Raw genomic sequence first — 21,806 nt, 5'->3', positions numbered from 1 at the left:
ACACTTACAGCCAAGCAGCATAGCAAAAATGGAGAATATCTTTTCAGCGTTAGTGTTCGGAGCTACGTTACCGAAACCGATACTGGTCAAACTGGTGAATGTGAAATACAACGACGTAATGTATTTCGATCGTATATTCGGCCCGCTAGTCGTATCGTTCGGTAAATAGTACATTTGAGTAGTTTTCGCTAATTGATCCAACCATCCTATTTTCTCGGTCAAATGCGGCCGTTCTATGTAGGCGATTGCGTAGAATATACAAGCGAGCCAATGAGCGATTAGAGTGAACATCGCCATGAGCAACAACAATACAGCAGCACCATATTCCGAATATTGATCTATACGCCTAGCAACGCGCAACAATCGTAGCAACCGCGCCGTTTTCAATACACCAGTAATTGTCATCGTCTACAAATATAGAGAAATAGAGACAAAAACATTTACGTGTACATCATCATGTACATGTTATACATGTACAGTTTCACGTCACTTCTTTATATGCACTTCGATATCAGTATTACACCATACATGTGCATGTACATCAGTAGACCGCCATACATGTGCATGTACATCAGTAGACCACCATACAGGTGCATGTACATCAGTAGACCACCATACAGGTGCATGTACATCAGAAGAATTATTTACATATAAATCAATAGATCTCTATGCATGTGCATGTGCATTAGTAGATACGTTTCACACACGCATCAATAGATCTCAATACATGTACATGTACATCAGAAGACGACTTGTTGATGTGTATAATACTTACATCACTAGTTCCTGAGCCAAACAGTAATAGATCAAATGGAATGGCGGCGATAGCGTCCAATAAAAACCATCCTTTCACATAGTTAATAGCTATTTTCTGAGGATCTGCGATCACTTCACCTGATTGTACGTATGTTGTACGGAAATTAATCAGAATATCAGCTATAAACATAATATCTACAATTAAATCGATGATAACGAGTGGATCTGCTTGGTTCGTTTCGGCGTTTTTTAATCGCGTGCTCGAATCCTGATTCAGTTTCATACGAGTTTCGTCTTCGTTGAGTAGAAACGCGGCGACGTACGGAGTGAACACTGCCGTGTACAATACCAGTAATAATATCACCCAATCCCAAACGGCTTTAAACGGCGAATAATGTAATATGATGAATTTCGGCACGTTCTGAGATGCGGCTCTAGAGGGCGCTGCCTGTTCGATAGGATCCGGGTTCCGAACATCTTCGTCAAGATCTTTATCGTGGTTATTGTTCTGGAATATATGAGAAAAATGAATCAGTTATCGCTGGGTTCGAACTGGTGCGATTAGTCCCGCGCTGGGGAACCGGAGCAATTCCTGCAATGAAATGTTACAGTTTAAGATGAACAAATAAATGTACATGTATATAATGTGTATAGATGACTATAAGTCGTTGTACATGTACAATAACGATGAGGTGAAGCTCAATAACATATTTTTACCCATGAATTTCTGTATTCGATCTCCTCAGTAGTCGCCAAACACACCCAATATCTCACTTTTTGAATCGACGATGCCAGAATCTGATCGACTGGGTTCAGTTTCATACTGGATGAGTCCGACTGTGGACTGCCAGCTCGTCGTTCTAACCAGTATAACTCTGTCGTATCGTCGGGTCGTCCAGTGTTTGTCATGACGCTGATTCAATCACATCCATTTGTTAGGTGAACGCATATATCCCTTTATTTCGGTGCCCTCTCACAATTGCCTATGCATCATTATATCTGGGACGTATTATTCAAGGGTCGGTTTTATAAACTGGTATTACCTTTTACCCGGGGGTTAACTCTATTGAAAATGAATTGAGTTAGCCCTCGGGTCAAAGGTAATACCAGTCTATAAAACTGGTTTTAGGAGCTTGATAAAAACCTCTGACTGATAATATGAAACATTTTCCTAAAATCCTACACTGCCTACATTCATTCGGTAAATATACCCAGAATCCCCATCTACCGTGTACATGCACATATCCTGCGATGCTCTGTTACATTTGCTAAAGTCTCGTGTATGTACATGTACTTATTGCACGTGGAACCCCTTATAAGGACATACCTGGTACATATCATCGAGGAACTCTATGCCAACAGTACTGTTTATGTGATCCTTTATGTACACACTATATTTCGCATAGATTGTAAATATATATGTAGATATAAAAAGGGCACCTGCTATATTACAGGGCATCTGCTCTAGTGTGCATTACACACATATACATCAGTGAAATCAATTACATATAAGTCCCTCACTCATATAGAAACTACTTATTAAAAAAACAGATCGCGTTATGTAGAAAAAAATGTGTATGTTAGTACTGGTGGTGTATGTGTCTGATACTCGAAAACGGGCGCGTCTTATAATGACAATCCGTTTCCAATATCTGCCTGCCTCCTCATCCGACAGACTACCTCAAACATCTATATACAGATCCATGTCGTCACCTTCACATCCGACAACCTTACATAAACAATATATACTTCCAATATGTGCTAAACTCATCTCTCTCTCTCTATCTCGCCGGTATCCCCCAATCTATCATACTCTACTCTCTATCATTCTTGCCTTCGGAACTCAATCGACTCAAAAGCAATCAACATTTATGGAAACTAATGCTGCAGTAGATTTGATGGAACAAATTGTTAAAGTGGATAATGTTCATTTTAAACACCGAGTCAATTATGCCCTAAAACCCATTAAAACTGTAGTGATTACCCCTCGAGAGAGAGAGAGAGAAACACTGACAGTTAAAACTAATTATTTGACGGGGAAAACACTGAGTAAGTGAATAAAGAGGAATATACAGTATCAGTAATGTAATCACTGATGAGAGGGATGAGAGAGGGATGAGAGGGGGGAAGATGCAGATGATTAGTTTAATGATCAATTCTCATTGTACACAATTTTGTAGAAATGACTGTAAACTGGTGATAGATGAATCTAAACACATTAAACTCTCTCTCTCTAGGGATTTAAAGATATCGCATACCTCTAAATTCTCATCTCATTATCAACGCAACAAAGCGTTCAATCTGTTTAATTAATGCTCGTTACTGTTAAACTGTGTTTACAATGGTTTATCTGAAGCTAATAATCATTACAGGCGATTTACTATAATCATCATTTACGATGCCAACTTATCAATTACTGAGCATCAGGGACAAAATACAAGACACCATAAGGAAGATTAAAGAATTGAAAAAATTTTAGAGGGACAGTTGAAAATAGTTTGAGGGACAACAATAGATTTTTCATAAGCATAAAAAGCACCCTCACGGAGTGAGGCATTTTCAGGGATTTCCGCTGACAATTAGAGATTTCGTGTGTTTTGGAATAACCGTAAGAAATTAAAAAAATTCTCATATCCTAAGAGGATTAAATCAAAGTATGAATTTCTGATATTAAATGTTTTTGTCCTGTTATTTGTAGGTATGAATCATGGAGTAAAAGTGTAAGGGGAGTCTGAGCCTTTTAGGTCATAAGTTTCTTTTCAATTTCACCAGCAGTCGTCCAGCATCCTATATTACAATATTTTGAATCTATGCTCCTTTAAACCGTAAATAAACTATTCATATTATTAAGATAGGTGAATGAGTTTATACTATAGCTATTTGTACTGTTACATAACTTTTCGACCCCCAAAGACTGGACAATAATTAATCACGACAAAGTACTGTCCTGGGGTTGAGAACATCAGGGCAAACACAATGATAGCGCGATCTAGTTCGGTGTTCATCGATGAACTCTGAGGATGAATAAAAGGATCAAAGAATACAAGTGACTGCCTTAAAAAGAACTGCTTCCATATTCCATATTCCATTCAAGTGTCGCCCAGGAGCGGAGCACAGAATATATAAAACAGCAGCCTCTAACTCAACATTTACAGTAAGTGACTGCCTTAAAACATTAGCATCATTTTCCATTCCATCCTACTCTTAAACTAACCTCTCATAGCTGTCATTGTTCCATAATCCACTAATACTCACTACATTAGTTTTTACTCATTATCTATGCATCTTGTTCAAATAAGCCTACCTCATCTGGTTTCACCTCCTATTTCGGTTATGAATCTTGTACTAAATACGATCCCTAAGCCTTAAAAATGATATTATCCTAATTGTAGAAAAAACGTACTTAGAAAAACATGTTCATAATAATCCCAAGACTCCTAATCACAAAAAGTTAGATCCTACCAAATTATCCTTTTATCCTTTCATCAGCTCGTTTGATGATCTGATATTGTGTTTTATATACAGTAACCGAACTCGAATGCTTCAAATATTAAACATTAAGAATCGAGAATCAACAATCCTTATAATTACAGACTATAATGTTTCGAGACTTGGATTAATACTGCTGGTGTAACTGTGACTAAATGAAGCACTCTAAACAGTACAAAGTCCATCTAAACATTCCCACGAGACTCTCTCACTCACTCTCTCTCTCACTCTCTCACTCTCTCTCTCTCTCCCTCTCTCCCTCTCTCCCTCTTCCTAATGCTGCAGTAATCCAACTAAAATCCGACATTACACAACAACTAGCATACATTAGTTGTTCATGCAACCAACCGCGTATCTCATCAATATTCCGCGCTATTTTTTTTTAATCCCATCTAAAACCGAGGTGATTAAGATCGCGATAGCGGAGCTGAAATCTATACGATACTGCGACCGACTTGGAAGCCGGGATCGAAACAATGAGTACGTGGTTCTTCATTCCGCCTTTATCTCTACACAGACTATATCTCAGAGTGAAGCAGAATTATCAGCTTTTAGTTATCGTCATGACATCATCTCCTTCACATTCTTACTGCTTGCATCGGGTTCCGGAATCCTGATGGCACGTATTCAATATGCATGATTCAGGAGCACTCGTTGGATTATCCTTTAATCCACGATAATCCCACAGATAATCCGGCTATTGCCTCGACAGCGTGTCCGTGTCTCGAGTAACAGTCACTAAAATATCTTGAGAAGTATCTACCACTAATCCGGGAAGGGATTAAACGTTTGACAAGTGAATCAATCTTCCAGTCTCACAGACTCCTAGCAGACACTGCAGTGGTCTCTGTCAGACTTCCAGTCTCACAGACTCCTAGCAGACACTGCAGTGGTCTCTGTCAGACTTCCAGTCAGCTATAGATTGACAATCACAGACAAACTCGCCGTTCATCTATCAACAGTTCATATTCTCACCAATCAAACAGCTAATGAGCAACAAATCTCTACTGAATCTCAACCAACCACTAGAATGCGACACATCACTGGCTGCCAGGTTTACAGTCACTGCTGCTGGTGCTGCTGCTGCTGCTGCTGCTGCTGCTGCTGCTGCTGCTGGTGCTGCTGCTGCTGCTGCTGCTGCTGCTGCTGCTGCTGCTGCTGCTGCTGCTGCTGCTGCTGCTGCTGCTGCTGCTGCTGCTGCTGCTGCTGCTGCTGCTGCTGCTGCTGCTGCTGCTGCTGCTGCTGCTGCTGCTGCTGCTGCTGCTGCTGCTGCTGCTGCTGCTGCTGCTGCTGCTGCTGGTGCTGCTGCCGTTAGTGAAAATTGGTTTTTTATCATCAATGAAACCACGGCGGTTTATTAACTGTGTACTTCAACACTAGAGACTCAAACAGAAATCACTTCCGCTTTTACTTCTCTCTTTTGAAAGGTCAAGGTCTTCTCTTTAAGATCAGCATGTTCTTCAACAGGTTTAGGCTAGACCAGTAGACCCTTCACAAGCAACATCCATCTATACAATTTTTGGGAAGGAGTGCCAAGAAACCCCTGGGAGGGTGCACTCCTTAGGCCTACTGATGATTATACATTTTTTTAAACAGTAAGATGATAGCAACGGCTGATATTGTTGTGATTATCTCCAAGGAAAACGTGCACGACTACTGATTACCAGTCATCCATGACACTTGATCGCTTAATCAATTTTTCATGTGTTCAGGGGAGAGGCTAACAAAGGGATGGGGAGGCGATAACTCCAGTAACTGTATGTACAGATCGACTGAGTGTAAGTCCATGTAGTGTTCGGGGTCGATTGTGAGAGATGGTTGAGCTGGTGCAGATTCCCAGTTGGTATCGAGCAAAATTCCTGTCATTCATCTACGCTTTGTGCCTTACTGGTGAAAGTATCATATTGTAAATCTATTGAGATGCATCGATATTGTAGAGGTCGGTACCAGTCGAGGTTCCCATAGAAAACCTCACTTCACCGATCAATGAATACAATTGCTACTTATGTAAAATGTATGATGTTAAATGTAGAGTTCTTTTTTTTTAATTACTCACGTGCCACAGGTTACTTACCGAGTGTTCACTGATTCGTCGTTTCGTTCTGGAGCGTTTATGAGCGGCTTCTTCAGATATTGGTCGGAACGTACTTTTGTTACTGAGTTCCTTCAACACTTTTAACATTATGAATTTGTTTTTTGCCTGAAATTAGACAAAATATTGAAATACATGAATAACGTTTACAAGTAATTTCTATAATGGTTTGTCCAGTTCGACACTGTTCGGTTGGAAAAGAATCATTTCACTTGAACTTATTAAAAACTACCAGTTTCTGTCCAGGGGGCAGTTGCTGGAAATGTCCCAGTGGATAGTTACCAAGTGACAATTTAAACTGCAATGTAGCCACAATATACAACCAATTTCTGAGCAATAGGCTCGTGTGCGGTACATGTTTGAGCAATAGGCTCGTGTGCGGTACATGTTTGAGCAATATGCTCGTGTGCGGTACATATCTCGTGTGCGGTACATGTTTGAGTAATAGGCTCGTGTGCGATACATGTGTAAGAAGCTGTTCATCCAATTTACCATTGTTTTCGACCTCGGCTGTTTGTATATATAGGAAATAGGTTCTATTACATGTAATATGGATGAGGAATTTTTATTAGTTTCAGCTAATTCTATTCTCTATGCCGTATTTCAGTTTCAATAATACTATTCATTCGTCACGGAACGTCTGTGTTATTAATTCAGTGAAACCAACACCAATCAGCTTAAGTGCAGCTATCCCTCTCTCTCTCTCCCTCTCTCTTCCTCTCGCAGCTCCTCTCTCCCTCTCTCTCCTCTTTCTCCTGGCAAACTGCAATGAGTGCTGAGCTCTCCTATCACATACATCAGTATTCACGTCATTCTCTGCCATATTATCAGCCATCCACAACCACCACTTTACCAGCACTAACCTCTCTGAAAGCATCACCTCTCCAACCATCTCGACCTATTTGCTGCCAACAGCCACTTCTCGCTCACCACACTCACAATTCCTATCCATCCATGTATTTGTTTGTACTATACGGACCTTCCCGCCCCTTCAGCTGTTAGCTGTTCCCAAATCCTATTCTCTACATTTAATCCCACTAATTTGAAATAATAGACAGCTGCTACTGGCTGGACAGGACTTATACTGATCTAGTGCCGGAACATGATTCCAAACATCAGTCGTACAGTTGTTTTCTTTGATTCCTGGAAATACCTCCAGATGGCGATATGGAGTCAAGCAGCGGAATATAGTGTGTTGGGTAATGTATATTAACGATGAGAAAACAAACATGTAAGTGCAAAGTAGTTAATGATTTGAGGTCGTCGGTATTCGCGTGTGATGTAACACGCGAGGATACCCTGGCGCGTGAGTACTCCTCGTGGCGCGTGAGTTCACCGACCCCTGAACCACTCACACGTGGTTGTGAGCAGCACACGTCTTACACGTGGTAGCGCGTACTTCAGATCAGCTGAGTTCATATAGGTGACTATGAAGTGTGGACCAGAAGGTCACGTGTCTCGATGTTCAATAAAACACGAGTAAATAATAATGAACATTATGAGTACATGTTTATATGATTGATTGAGTATAAGAGTAGGATGTTGATAGAAAGGCGCACAAAAGATGAACATATGAATGCAGCTATAACTGGATTATGATAATCTCCATCCCTTGCTCTTCCTACCCGCAGCTCAGCATAATCCACCCCGGTACAACCGTATCCACCCCGGTTCAACCTTATCCACCCCGGTTCAACCTTATCCACCCCAGCTCTACCTTATCACATCATCTTTATCTAAATCCAGATCATGCCGTACAATCAAAACATCACTTTCTTACAAAACGACAAATTACTCCTCAAGGATATGTTGCCCACAGTAGATCTAATCGACTCATCAACCAATCAGTGATTTATTTACACACTTGCTTTTATGTTTTACTCTTTCGTTTCCGTTTCGTAAATCACTGGTATTTACAAATAAATCCCCGTCGTTTCGTGTCGCCGTTTGACATTTATATGTGGACAGAAAATCGACGTTTCTTCCGCCGAGTTTTACAAATAATCAATCGTCTGCTTGTGCGGCTGATATATTCGGCGTGCATTAACCTGAAAATCGTACTGCTTACTCTCCGTCGATTCACTTGTCGATCCTACATTTATCTTGTCGTTTCATATATCGATCCCGCATTTATTTCATCGTTTCGCTTGTCGATTTGACATTTATCTTTGTCGGATACTGGCAAAAGTGCGCGACCTCTGTTAGCCGACGGGATTCTGCGCGAACACATGAACAACTTAAAGAATACCGATATTTCTGAAGAATACTTGTTGCCAGGGGACTATTTCCTGAAAAACAGGTGCGCACATCGTGTGACGTCACAACAGTGAAACATCCATTTCAGATACCACGTGACACGTCGTGGATCATTTAACGAAATGAAATCCGGCGGCAACGTTCGATATTAACGTTACTAAAACAACGTAAATGCCAAGGCAACGTTTGTTTAAAGTGGATGCGCTGATTACGAAGAAACCCTGCTGAGCATTTTGGAACGCAGTGTCATCTGCTGGCATTACTGCGAACTAAAAGTGAACATCAGCCGACGATGACGCGCGCGCTACCGGGGGTCTCATCAATATAAACTGACACTGGAAATAGAAATATTCCGACATCGATAATCGGCTGAGCGCGCAGACGAGCAATGCAAATTAGCTGTCAAACATATCTGAAAATGTCAAAATGCCATACGAATGATGAATTACAATTTGACTGGTTGCATCAGCATCCAGGAGCAACGAGATGATGAATTCATCTGCCGTATCTAAGCGTAGAGATCTGTATTCGGAAATTGCTATGCATCATAACTGGCCGTCAGAACAAAGTTCGAAAAAGATTAAAATGACACACGACACGGGGCCAAACTGCCGTTATGTGTAAAGGGCAAAATGCAGATAGAATATAGAACAGCAGTTAATCTGCTGCAGCTGTATCGACAGCATCATCGTCAGCAGTTACAGCTGCAGCTGCAATCAACTTGAAAATAAATTGAAGAAAAAACTGGAGGCGTCGAAAAAAGATGAACCCGATTTGCGCCTGCTTACACGGGTAACAGACGATGTTACCATAGAAACGGATTTTTCTCACATCGATCTCAGAGTGTGAGGGACTCTGGTTATTTTGATGTTTCAGTGAATTAAGGGGGAGGATGTGTAAGAATATAGCATTGGACATTGTGATTATAGTGAGATTAGAGGTGACAGATACCAGGCACCTTGTGTTGCGTTCTAAACAAGCGAACAGGGGTGGAGCAGATCAGGGGTGGAGCAGATCAGGAGATGAATTCATCCAACAACCTTAATATCTGATGTACCACAGGTTTTATTGGGTATTCTATAGAGGTCTTGTATGTGACGTCTATTTGCCAATCAGTATTAAACACCTGCCAACAGATAATCAGAGGATTTATAATCTTCACGCAGTTTGTCTTGTAAATCACTTATTGCATTTTTTGCATTGATAAAAATGGCGACGGTCACGTCAAAAATGTACATTGCTGCACAAACAAGCACTACCAGGACTGGGTGAAGGATGGGACAGAGCATGGGTGCAGCCGGTTGGGGCAGGGCATGGGTGCAGCCGTTTGGGGCAGAACGGGGGGCAGGAGCCCACTCTTTAAGCACACCTCCTTACGAAACTGCACTGCGCATGCTCATATCATCCTTACATTGATCAAATATTTCTACAGTTGGTCAAATATCAGAACGGATCGATAATATCGATCGGCAATGTGCAATCAGATAATAACCAATCAACAACACGATCAATCAATAAATTAATAAATCCTGTTTCACTTTACGACATCAGATACAGTGTACTCAGTATCCCGGTATCTCAGTATCTCAGTATCCCGGTATCTCAGTATCTCGGTATCTCAGTATCTCGGTATATCAGTATCTCAGACTCGCGTCACATCCGTCACCTTCAACTATATAGAAAAACCCTGTTAATCATCGTTTATATCCCGTAGCTTACGAATTTTTGTTATGCGTTTAAGTAAATCTTGAACTTTCACAAATTGCCGAAGGTATTTTGATGAATGTCTTGTTGGAAGTAAATGACATTTAACAGAGTGTTGGAGCGAGTTGAATGGAGACGGATTTAGCGCGCCGTGTTGAGTGACAGTATGGTGCTGTTACTATAAATAGACTGCCTGCACTGCTTCCAGTAAGTAAACGCAATTACCATCGTGTCGCCTAAAGCAATCTCGTCTCATTAGACGCCAGTAACAAACTGCTAAATCTGGTCGCCTGGTACCGTCACACAGGAATCAGTGTGACGGGTTAGTTCATAGGTGAGTGTTGCACGGTTTGGTGCAGCATGTGGGTATGCGAGATGGGCTCGAATGGTGCAGCATGTGGGTATGCGAGATGGTTAGGTGGAGGATGGTATGGTGAAAGGTGGTATGGTGCAAGATGATTTGGCCAGCATGGTTGGGTATGCTGCTTCTTAGTTTGGTGCAGCATAGCTAGGTTTGGTGCTACGTAGATGGTTTGGTGCGGGATGGTTGGTGCTAGATGTGGTTTAGTGCTAGATGGTTTGGTGCAAGATGGTTTGTGCTAGATGGTTTAGTGCTAGATGGTTTAGTGCTAGATGGTTTGGTGCGAGATGGTTGGTATGAGGCTTGATCAAGTATTGCATGAAATATTATCAATTTTTGGTTGATTAAAATTATCAATGAGTCACATGCCACAGTTGGCAATAAGTCGTCACGTGTCTGAGGAATCACAGCATAATTAAAAGTAAATTTAGTGGAAATCAATGTGTTCCAGTCAGTGAATGAAGATCACCTGCCACAATCCGATAAAACTTACCGCCTACACACAGGTGGTGGTAAAGCATGTTCTTATCACTGACCAGACCACATTATGGGAACAAGGTTCAAAATGTCCACATAAAAAGTAAACCCCGACATTCAGCGATCTGAGGTCAGCGTGAGGTTGGCTGGTCATAACAGGGGAACTAGCTCAGATGGTAGAGCGCTCGCTTTGCATGCGAGAGGTACCGGGATCGATGCCCGGGTTCTCCACTGATCAATTTTCTTTTAGACGGTGAGGTGAGGGGCACAAGACATGGGTCTACCGATTGCTGGTATGGCAGGGGAACTAGCTCAGATGGTAGAGCGCTCGCTTAGCATGCGAGAGGTACCGGGATCGATGCCCGGGTTCTCCACTGATCAATTTTCTTTTAGACGGTGAGGTGAGGGGCACAAGACATGGGTCTACCGATTGCTGGTATGGCAGGGGAACTAGCTCAGATGGTAGAGCGCTCGCTTAGCATGCGAGAGGTACCGGGATCGATGCCCGGGTTCTCCATAGATTTTTTTTGTCGAACTCGACTGTGAGGAGGACATACCTACAGGAGAACTAGCTCAGATCATCCGAGATATCAAATGAGCTGCAACTTAAGCATAATTATTTATGCTTTGGAAAACAAACCAATAATGATGAAGCGTAAGTAATGAATATCAGATATTGAAGCCGGAGCGGAAATTGTACAATGTTCTAATAAACAAATAGATGATTTCAATAAGGATGCACTAGTGAACAACACTGTAGAGGTCGCTGCCGTTGATTAAGAAAAGTAACTGTGGGATTGAACATAACAGGAACATTCTCTAGTTTTTTCACTGCATAACAAAGGGATATGGAGTTATATAGCCTTCGGTATTCCTGAAAAAGGACTGTAATCATAGATTTGAAACGTCGAATAAGCCAAGTAAATAATTTTAGACTCTTTTTACTCTTACTGTGCAGGGATTCTTTATAATCTTTATAACATGGATTCAGAGTGTTTCATCAATGGTTATAATAAGGACAACATTAGCATTGCTGAAGATGACTATAAGAATATAGTCGAATAAACTACACTAGCTCAAGGGAACATTTCGTTGGGAAATTTTCTATATACAGAAGACTCAACGTGAAGTTAAACGTAGCTTTGACGAAATTAAAGACAACATGAATATTTTAGGAGACGTTTTTATCTGCGTCTGATGAACACGGTACGGATCATATCACGTGCTGCAATCCTAAACGTGCTGTTCGTTAAACAGTAAACGAAGAAATTAGCGCACGAGTCAACTACTGTTAAACCCATCGCGATCTTACGGAGTACCATCGAAGCGTCCAATTTACTGAGACTTTTAAACAGGTTTAACTCTATCGTATGCGTGTAATTCAAACGGTCCAAAAACGTTAACGACTCGAAAACGATGTAAATAATGACAATAGCCAAGGCCATGTGGAGAACTCGTCGTTCTTTCGATGACGTCATTTCCGTGGCGACGAGTTTCCTGCGTTTGATTCGGCCGATTGTTAACGAAATGACGAGTAACACGTTGAGAGAGATGAGTAAAATCATGGGCACGATCACTGTCAGATAAATGCTGCCCATTCGATCAGAGAATTTCCACCAGATGGCAACACCTTTGTCGATACCTGTAAATTTATGCTTCATAAAAGTGATCGGTCCCGGTCCTTGCTGACAGCGAACCGGACGTAGAGACCAGGACGGGATAAAGTGGGGCAGAAATAATGCGACGGATACCAGGAGTAGGATCCCTAATATAGCGTTAACCGACTTCCTGTTCCAAAACAGACGAAAGTTCAGCGGAAAGAATACGACGATCAGCCGTTCCAAACTCATTATTACAACCGTCCAATTCCTGGTCATCTGAAATATGAAGTAGAAACCCGAAGAAAGAAAAATGAATTCCCAACCGAAGTGGTAATCATCCACACGCGTTACGATGTCTCCTAATACGATAAATATATGAATAGTTCTTAACGGGAATAGAAAACAAATAGCGATTGAGTAGAGTAAGTCGTAAACAGCGAGAACTTTGATTAGATAGTAAGCGGGATTGTCGAGTTTTCTAAAAATTAGAAGAGTAAAAATGTTCAAACCGATACCCATTAACGAGGCCGGTCCGTAGAAACCTAGATAGATATAAACGCTGAATTCGTATTGCCAAGCGACGGGAAAACTGCGCCATATTTCACAATCAGTCCTCGTAACTGTCGATACTGTTGCTGTTATTAAGGATGAATTATCCATGGCGTCTGGTTGAGGTGTTGTCCTATAGTGATGAGAGACAAATAAACCACCATCTGATTACCAGTTGTAAACCCTCGCTTCTTTTAGGATCATCTTAACTTCCTCCTGATTGGTTTCCTGAATTCGTGGCGGTATCGAACTCGATCGTGATTGGCCAGTTAAGTGTGAACGTGGCGGAACTATACGAAGTGATATTTGAGATGTTGTAGCTGATGCTGCTGAATGTTCCATCACGGAATATATCGTGTTTGATGATAATCTATCATCTGGTTAACGCCGGATAGTCTATCAGTAAAGACGGAGACAGAGACAGATTGCTGGTGTCAGGATCACGACATCGTTTGTCTCAATTCGATCTACTGTTGAAAAAAAGCAGAAGCTTTTTGCTGATACATGTATTATTGAAATAGTATGAAACATGGACGAGGGATTATGAATCACGATAAAGCCAACATATTGACTTCAAGATTTAGATGTAACACAGGTTGGCGCAACGCGTACTTAATGATGCTGTTCTGGGGATGGGGTGATAAAAAGGTCATTAGGTCTATTACCAAAAAGATAATTCTCTCTTTTTCACTTCAAACAATATACTTAGATAAAAATACAATACCGATTATCAAATGGGCAAAACTCGTGTATCTTAACAACTTACGTCCTTAATAACGTCCTTTGACAACTAATACTGAACTCGGCCGTTCAGCAACAAAACAACCGGCAACAATGTTACTTACTCTAGGCATTCAAATAGATTGAAACAAAGATGAGGAATTGTGAATCATGGAGGCGGCCAACGTTCACTTCAAGATTTTGATATGTTCATGTATAGTAGGTTGGCACGATGGCTTGTGCTGATACTGTTCGGGGTTTGCGCCTGTAGCCTTGGCTTATTGCTAACAGTTGGTGGTGCTTGTCCGCGATAATAACTTGTAGAACACGTGAGCGAGTAATTAGAATCTCAAGAGAAATTTAGTGTAGAAACCACGCGTGTGTGGACTAGTTATAAATCATCATCTCCACTTGTAGCGAGTCTATACAAACTGGCACGAACAATGTCGATCCAACATCAATAGGTGATAAAACACAGTAAAGACGCACGCGCACAACGTCGGTTCACCTTTCTAAAGAGTGAACATTACAAATTAATATTTCACCGGGAATTCTAATAAAAGGACAAATTGCATACCGCAGAACGACGCCATACTTCGGTAAAACCTTATTGTGTTCATCGGGGTATCTTAGCAACGCTCGAGTTTCATCATAACCGCGGCCATTGTTGTAGAATTCGAAATTAGAGAACCAACCACATGAAAATATTCGATTGTAAGAATGAGACGAGGATTTTAGTACTTTGTAATAAACCTTAAAGGAGCGACTGGAACTGCGAGGATGAATTACTTCTGACAAGTATTACAGATTTTATTTCGAAGGCAGAGTTTTGCCGAAGTAAATCCGACCATAAAAAGAAAATAGCAGCGGTTTGTCATTTGGTGATAAATTGAATAGTACTGTATCAACCCGGAATCAATTAAACACACATCGCAGACGACTCTCGTTCGTTCCACTCTTCTGACAATCAGATGACAGTGTGTGATGAGGTCTTTTTGTATGTGACTGATTTCATTATTCAACATGGCCTTGTTCTCGATTGATGTTGAGAGAGAGAGAGAGAGTTGAAACAAGTCCAACATCTAGATACATTGTATCTACTGTTGTTGCGGTCCACATTTTCTTGTTTATTGTCAATATCGTCAAACCCAGTTCATTCTGAATCCATGATTCCCAACGTAACCAACATTTTTATTGTTGCCCCTGAAAAAGTGTCCATCAATTCTGAATGAAAAGTCGCTGAGTGGAATTTCGTGTGGCGTTTCATGCAGAAATTCTACTCGATGTCGCTCAGGTCGCAGAGGTGACAATTTTGATTAAAACTCAACCAACCAATCACTTTCAAACTGGGAGCAATCAATCTGAAACAGATCGACAAAAAACACACAGTACAACCGCCGGGATATTTGTATTAAGTGGAATATTTTAATGTAATCGATGAGGATTTTGCGAGGAATCGCGTGTGTGTGTTTGAGTGTGAGGGAACGGAAAATCGCGCCGAAGAGTTTATATCATCGATGCCAGGGGACTGAACTCCGCAGAGCGAAGAAAAATCACCAAACTATGTTGACACGATCAATATTCTTCTCGTTGTGTAAACAGAAATCGGTCCGTGCGGGATTCGTAGCCGCCGTAAGCATGAATATAAATCCTACGTCGAGCTGGTTTTTTCTATTGTTAGATTTATTTGTATTCGAGAAGAGATAAATCTTCGGACGCTGCGAGGTAAAAACAGAAACGGAAACTAACGATAGGGAGAAGATCGAACTGAGTGATCAGAATACTAGTACCGTACATCGACCTGGAGACCATCATGAATCCAGGGGCCAGTTGTATAGTCATATAGTCAGCTTAGATTCAAGTCTTAGGCCAACTAAGTCATACAACCAATCTAACAACGTAAGTCCAGTCTAACCTAATTTTGGTTCTATAGCCAATCTGACAACCAACGTCCGGGGTCTTGAATCTGAGACGCCAGTCTAAATGACTATGCAACTACTGTGATAGCATGAGTAACATCAAAGATATATTTTTGGTAACATCCACCTGACAACAACCAAATCTGGGGCCGTCTTGAAAACTCTTTACAGAGATGAGGATTGAACGGTTATGGATTGAAGGTGGTACAATAGTCGCCGGTACCCATAGGAAGCCGGTTGGAGTAAGATGAAAATCGATAAGTTGTGCAGGCTGTATGTTGAGAATGCGGTTATGAAGAGACTGTGGAGTGGCATGCCACTGATCTCAATCAACGCGTGAAGTGACATGAAAACTACTTATTTCAGCGCTCGACGCGCGTCTGTATAGCTCTTAACTCTTGTATGAAACGGACAGCCAACATACCCTGATTATAGCCGGATAAATTTAATTATAACCTGTCAAACGTATTGCATCTTAAAAAGAAGGAGGATGTTGACAACACACAACAGTATTGAACAGCCGAGAGGTGGTGGGTTCGAATCCCATTAATGCAGCCAATATTCGGGCATCTGATAGACCGGCGTGAATACTTTTTTGGTTTGTGTTCTGTTGGATCAGCGTTTCCAAACTCACTAATCCAACAACAAAAATTCGTAAACACTATCGTCTTTTCAATAGTTGTTTTAGTATCCAACGTCGATATCTGTAATAGATTTATAAATAGTTTGATTTATATTTGCATTTTCAAGCCGTCACTTAGTGAACTAAATCGATACAAAACACACAACACACTTCACGCATCAATATTGAATCGGTTACAGAAATACTCGGAAACCGCTCCACAAAAACGATTACATACTTAACGCCTGGCATTTCTGATCTTAAGAGGATAAACTTAGAAACAGAGTTTAATTTTAGACACGATTTTTGGTCGCCGTCAATTAGACATTACCCAGAATGTGAAGGTCGTTGGATAGAGAAAGTTGAACGAACCTGTACTGAGCTCCACGTCATTACAGCTATAATACTTAACTTCACCGGGAATTCAATCAAACGTTTATAGACTGGAAATCATTTAATCTATAAGTGAATTTCTGTGTCATGAAACACAGAATGAGAATTAAGGATTCTATGTGGTATTTGTAGTAGAGTAGGCGATCTGTGTGTTAATCATGTCGCAGATAATCGCGTTAAATCTTCCTCCCACTGTCGGTCGCATGGATCACTAGGAAGAATGGTCGATATTGAGGAACCTCTGTCTCTCTCTCTCTCTTCTCTCTCTTCTCTCTCTCTCCTCTCTCTGCAGCTGGTATTGGCACATAGTTACTTACTGTATGTGTCTTATCCCCGACATTAACTACACAAGTATAATACGTGACGTCACCAATAATTCTGGCACTTCACCCTGGCAGCACTCGCCGACTAAAGATTACCAATGAAGGAAGTCGACATCATTTATTTAAGACATGTTCAAAGATGCTGCCTTTTAAATCTTAAAGTAAAATGAAAGTCGTTTGAAGGGTGGATTGGAGTTCTTTTTTTATCTCAAACAAGTCATACTTATCAGCTCAGCGCCCTCTGTCTTTGAAATGAAGTGTAGTCATACTGGAGTCGTCTGCGAACTGATAAGATGCTACTGATTTCAGGACTGCGCGTTGTCGGTCGATTCTAAATTGCTTATTTCACGTTTGGCCGCATATGGTCGCAGATAATGCTGTAACGGCAGCTGAATCCACGTGATTAGACACACAGACATTGAACGGGTAATCTTTCGACCAGATCACTTCATCAACGACTTTCCCGGATCATATTCAACCGGAAAATTTGAACGATTGGGCCGCCGCCGCCGCCGACGGAGAAAACCTCGGGATGAACTTAAAAATATATACAACTTCTATAACAGCCAAGCGTAAGAACCGTCCACCGGCAAGTGAGGTCAGTACATGCACATATACATGTATATTGACTGCGACCGTCTCTCCTTAAGTAGATAATGACCGAATCGACCCCGGGTAAGCGAGTGAATGTCCGATAATTGGTTGTTTTGATTAACTAACTTACTTTCTATCAATCAATCAATCAATCAATCATAGTCGTCCCCTGGCAGGCGAGGAGAAGACCTTGAATTTAGTGTAAATGAGCAATTGAATGGCTGTATGATTACCAGCAGCGAGTCACGTGATGATGATATTAATGGAGATATAAAGGTTCTATTTGAAAACACTTCATCAGTAGTTTCCGGTTTATCTTCATTATTCCGCGCTTATTTCGATTCTACTGATCGTTATCATTATTAGCCAAATATCCGACTGTGACTGATCTATCAACACATTTACTTTTTGCGGCTTAAAATCCGATTTAAAGTGAAAAGCTGCGTTCCAATTTTGTCGCCATTGCGAAACAGATAAAATGCATTTAATGCGGATGCGAGAAATGACACTAGTTTGAAACGAATTTAGAAATACGAAGGTCATGAAGGTGATGCTTGAAACGAGAATCAGCAGCAGCAGCAGCAGCAGCAGTACTAGCAGCAGCAGCAGCAGCAGTACTAGCAGCAGCAGCAGCAGCAGCAGCAGCAGCAGCAGTACTAGCAGCAGCAGCAGCAGTAGCAGAAGTTTGTTATGAACGTCACGAACTATGAAGCAATTTACAACATTGTAAATGGTGCTCATTGTAGCAGTTTGAACGATCGCAACCTCGTGTTAATTCACAACCTACAATTTACACTTGATATTTCCTATAAAACGATGGTAATTTTACCGGCAGTCAACCGAGAACTAACTATAGTGCGGTAGTGTCATGCTCATTTGCATATTCAAAACAGTTGCTGGTTTTTGTTAGCAATGAGACCGAGGCCGGCTTACCTCGGAAAAGTCCTTCGAATAATAAATAGGCACGGTTCTATACGTCAGTATTTCTGACCTGGTTCTGAATAAATAAACAGACGGAATGTGATCTTATACTTTTTTTTACATTCATTTGCATAATCGTACCGGACATGTTTACCGGTCCCTGGATATATTCAAGCATGATTTGCATTATCGGTAATATTTGTTCAGTGGTTTATTTGTTTGTATATATAAACATACACAACCAACCCCAGCAGCAGCAGCAGCAGCAGCAGCAGCGGCGGCGGCGGCGGCAGCAGCAGCAGCAGCTAAAGAGCTAGAGAAGGAATAGAAGTATCGTCACGAGGATAATGTTAAACTACTTAACCAATTGTCACAGTGTCTCAGCAATCAACCGTAATGACGCGACCAAGGCTGAACAGTAATAACATGTTGTGCAGGGAAAAGAAAGCAGAACGCGAACGGAATGAGTAAGATCTGAACAGACGGGACTAATACCGAGTTAAAGACAATTATCCACAGCCGCCTAATTCATGGACTCCTCGTGAAGATCTGCGATTCTGTCTCAGATTCAGGACCACGTCATAACCCAAGTCAGAATATGCTGTAAAATCATAAGACTGGTCTATGATCGGCTACAAAAGATGACCTTAAACTGGTCTTAAATATAAGATTAGATCGCAAAACCGGACATCGGGCTAGACTCTAAAGTAAACACGATGATGATGATGATGATGATGACCGAGAGAGCACAGTCAAAAACTTGTTGAATGAACTACTAAATCAGAAAACCATTTCAGATAAGTCGAGAGATGATGCACAATATCAGCGTAAGATTCGGGAGAGAAATCCGACAATAGATTCAGCCAAACATGAAAAGATCTTGAATAGAAATGTATTGAGCAATCGCTTCAGCTAAAGATTATCAGACATCTTCAGGCTCTATTCAAGAACTTCACATCTTTGAGTTTATTGGGATTTTCCTCTCGGCTATTTCGGAATTTGTTCATGTGTTCTATCTATGAAATGGTTGCAAGTTTTATCTAAAATATCCAGAGTTCTCTCGATTGCAGTAATAAAACTACGACCTACTAATATCGGTCATTCATTCTAATCACACCGTGTGTAATTAGTAAATCAATATCTCTTCTCTCTCAACGTGCGGAATATTAAACGCCTTCACACGTAACACGTGACACTGACAGACCTCTGGATGATTACCGGCTAATTATTGTAATTAACAACTAATAAAAACCGACTGACTGACAGACAGTCAGTCCGCCTCTGAGATTGGAGCAGAATAAGAAAAAGAGCATCGCTACACAACGTGATGGAGGACTCACCAGGTCTGCTGAATTCATGATGGAGGGGTCACCATCGAGTCAGTCATGATGGAAGGGTCGCCTCCGGGTCAGTCATGATGGAGGACTCACCAGGTCTGCTAAACATTCGTGATGGAGGGGTCGCAAGGACAGCTAGGCATGCACAGTAACACATTGTATGCTGCCATGAAAATGAATTCTACAGAATTATCAGATAGAACTGGCATCATCGGTAGAATTAGATACCTACTCTGCCAGATAACTTGCAACTTGAAAATACTATTCTGATAAATAAAACATATCTTAAAAAACCTGTCCAGTTTCTTTAAAGAAGTTGATATTGTAGTTCCACCACAAGTAGAGGAATCATGGACTCTAAATCTAGTCCATGGTTGCAAATGGAACCAATGGTTTTACTTACTGTTTACATTGAATAAGCAGAATTATATACGTATATCTGATAATGTATTATCGAGAATTATTATTAAGAAGATCAGATCATGTCGTGACGTGTAGCTTCTTAATATCCTTGTCTTTAAGTTAGAAATCGATATTGGAAATCATCAATAATGTACTGAGTAAATAACCTTATATGGTCATCGGACGTACATACAGATACGAACATGTTCTGGACGAGCGAGCTCTCCAGCCGGATTATATCAACGATAAGCCTAAAATAATGACTTGTAATTAAAAAGTTGTGAGATTGTGGTGTTACTGATGCTGTATATATGAAATAGAAGATGAACGTATTGAAGACTCGACACTATACAACCAATGCTCGGCACGTATTTACTGATGTCATTTATATGTAGCTATAGGCGAAATTAATGATGGTTCTGTTACTCTTACGTGTACACGCTTCAATAGCAGTCCGCGATCCCGTTATCGGAACATTTGGTGCAAACAACTCCGAAAAGGTCACTTCGGTTCAAAACGATGTTTATTCTTTCAAAACTATCGATAATTTGTCGGTCCTTTAACGATAGCAATAACGATACAATTTTCCAATTTACCCGATGAACATTTAATTTTGCGAGAGATAAAATGAATATTGAAGGCTATAGTTAGTAATCGATTGTCGGTACGACGATTCGCACAATGTTGTGGCGAATTTCATGAGCATCGTTATGGTAACAAATAGACTTACAATAATAGATATAATTACGCGAAAACACCGCGAAATAAATTAATAAATGATTTATGTTTATATCGGGGAAAACGCCCAAGAATTCGATCCACGCGTGTACAACAGCAGCGGGAGGGTTAGCGCTTGAAGCAGTCAGAACAGGCTGTAATATCACTTGAGGATATATGTTCATTCTGAAAATTGTTTTTGTATTTAAAGGATAAATGTAGATCCGTTCCTTGAAGCGGAAATGGGATTTGGAACACGTGTTCTAAGAGAATTACTTGAAAACATCCGATTGATTTTGATTTTAACAATTTATTTCCACGAGAAGAAGAGACTCGTTAGACATAGTCAAAACGTGTCGTGGAAATAACCTGTTAAAATCTAAATGTTTGCCTTGACTTTTTTGAGATGTCTACTTGAAAACCTGATATATTTGAGATGGCTAACGGACAGATTTACGTTACAGAATAATCATCGGTGAGCGAGACACAAGTAAAAACATCGCTAAACTAAAATACGAAATGTCTCCCTAAAAAAACATCGTGAATTGGAACTGAATTTGACAAAAAAGAAAA

The 21,806-nt window shown here is 40.8% G+C and overlaps 1 protein-coding gene and 3 non-coding genes across 4 annotated transcripts in view; 3 read left to right on the top strand and 1 right to left on the bottom strand.

Moving 5' to 3' along the window:
* Positions 1-21,806, bottom strand: part of LOC141913944 (voltage-gated inwardly rectifying potassium channel KCNH7-like) — a 31,401-nt gene that overhangs the window by 9,319 nt on the left and 276 nt on the right. The window contains exons 2-4 of the mRNA XM_074805170.1: positions 6,320-6,445; positions 776-1,264; positions 9-408 (exon numbers count right to left, since the gene is read on the bottom strand). Of these exons, the coding sequence (XP_074661271.1) occupies positions 9-408; positions 776-1,264; positions 6,320-6,445 (1,015 nt within the window). The remainder of the gene's footprint in view (positions 1-8; positions 409-775; positions 1,265-6,319; positions 6,446-21,806) is intronic.
* On the top strand, positions 11,294-11,366 carry Trnaa-ugc (transfer RNA alanine (anticodon UGC)). Its single transcript has one exon. It is a non-coding gene; the product is annotated as a tRNA-Ala (tRNA).
* Positions 11,437-11,509, top strand: Trnaa-agc (transfer RNA alanine (anticodon AGC)). The gene has a single exon. It is a non-coding gene; the product is annotated as a tRNA-Ala (tRNA).
* Positions 11,580-11,652, top strand: Trnaa-agc (transfer RNA alanine (anticodon AGC)). The gene has a single exon. It is a non-coding gene; the product is annotated as a tRNA-Ala (tRNA).

This window comes from Tubulanus polymorphus, chromosome 12 (assembly GCF_964204645.1).
Source record: "Tubulanus polymorphus chromosome 12, tnTubPoly1.2, whole genome shotgun sequence".
Taxonomy (NCBI): Eukaryota; Metazoa; Nemertea; class Palaeonemertea; order Tubulaniformes; family Tubulanidae; genus Tubulanus; species Tubulanus polymorphus.
The sequence above is the reverse complement of the archived record's forward strand: the minus strand, read 5'-3'. Positions and strand labels throughout refer to the sequence as shown.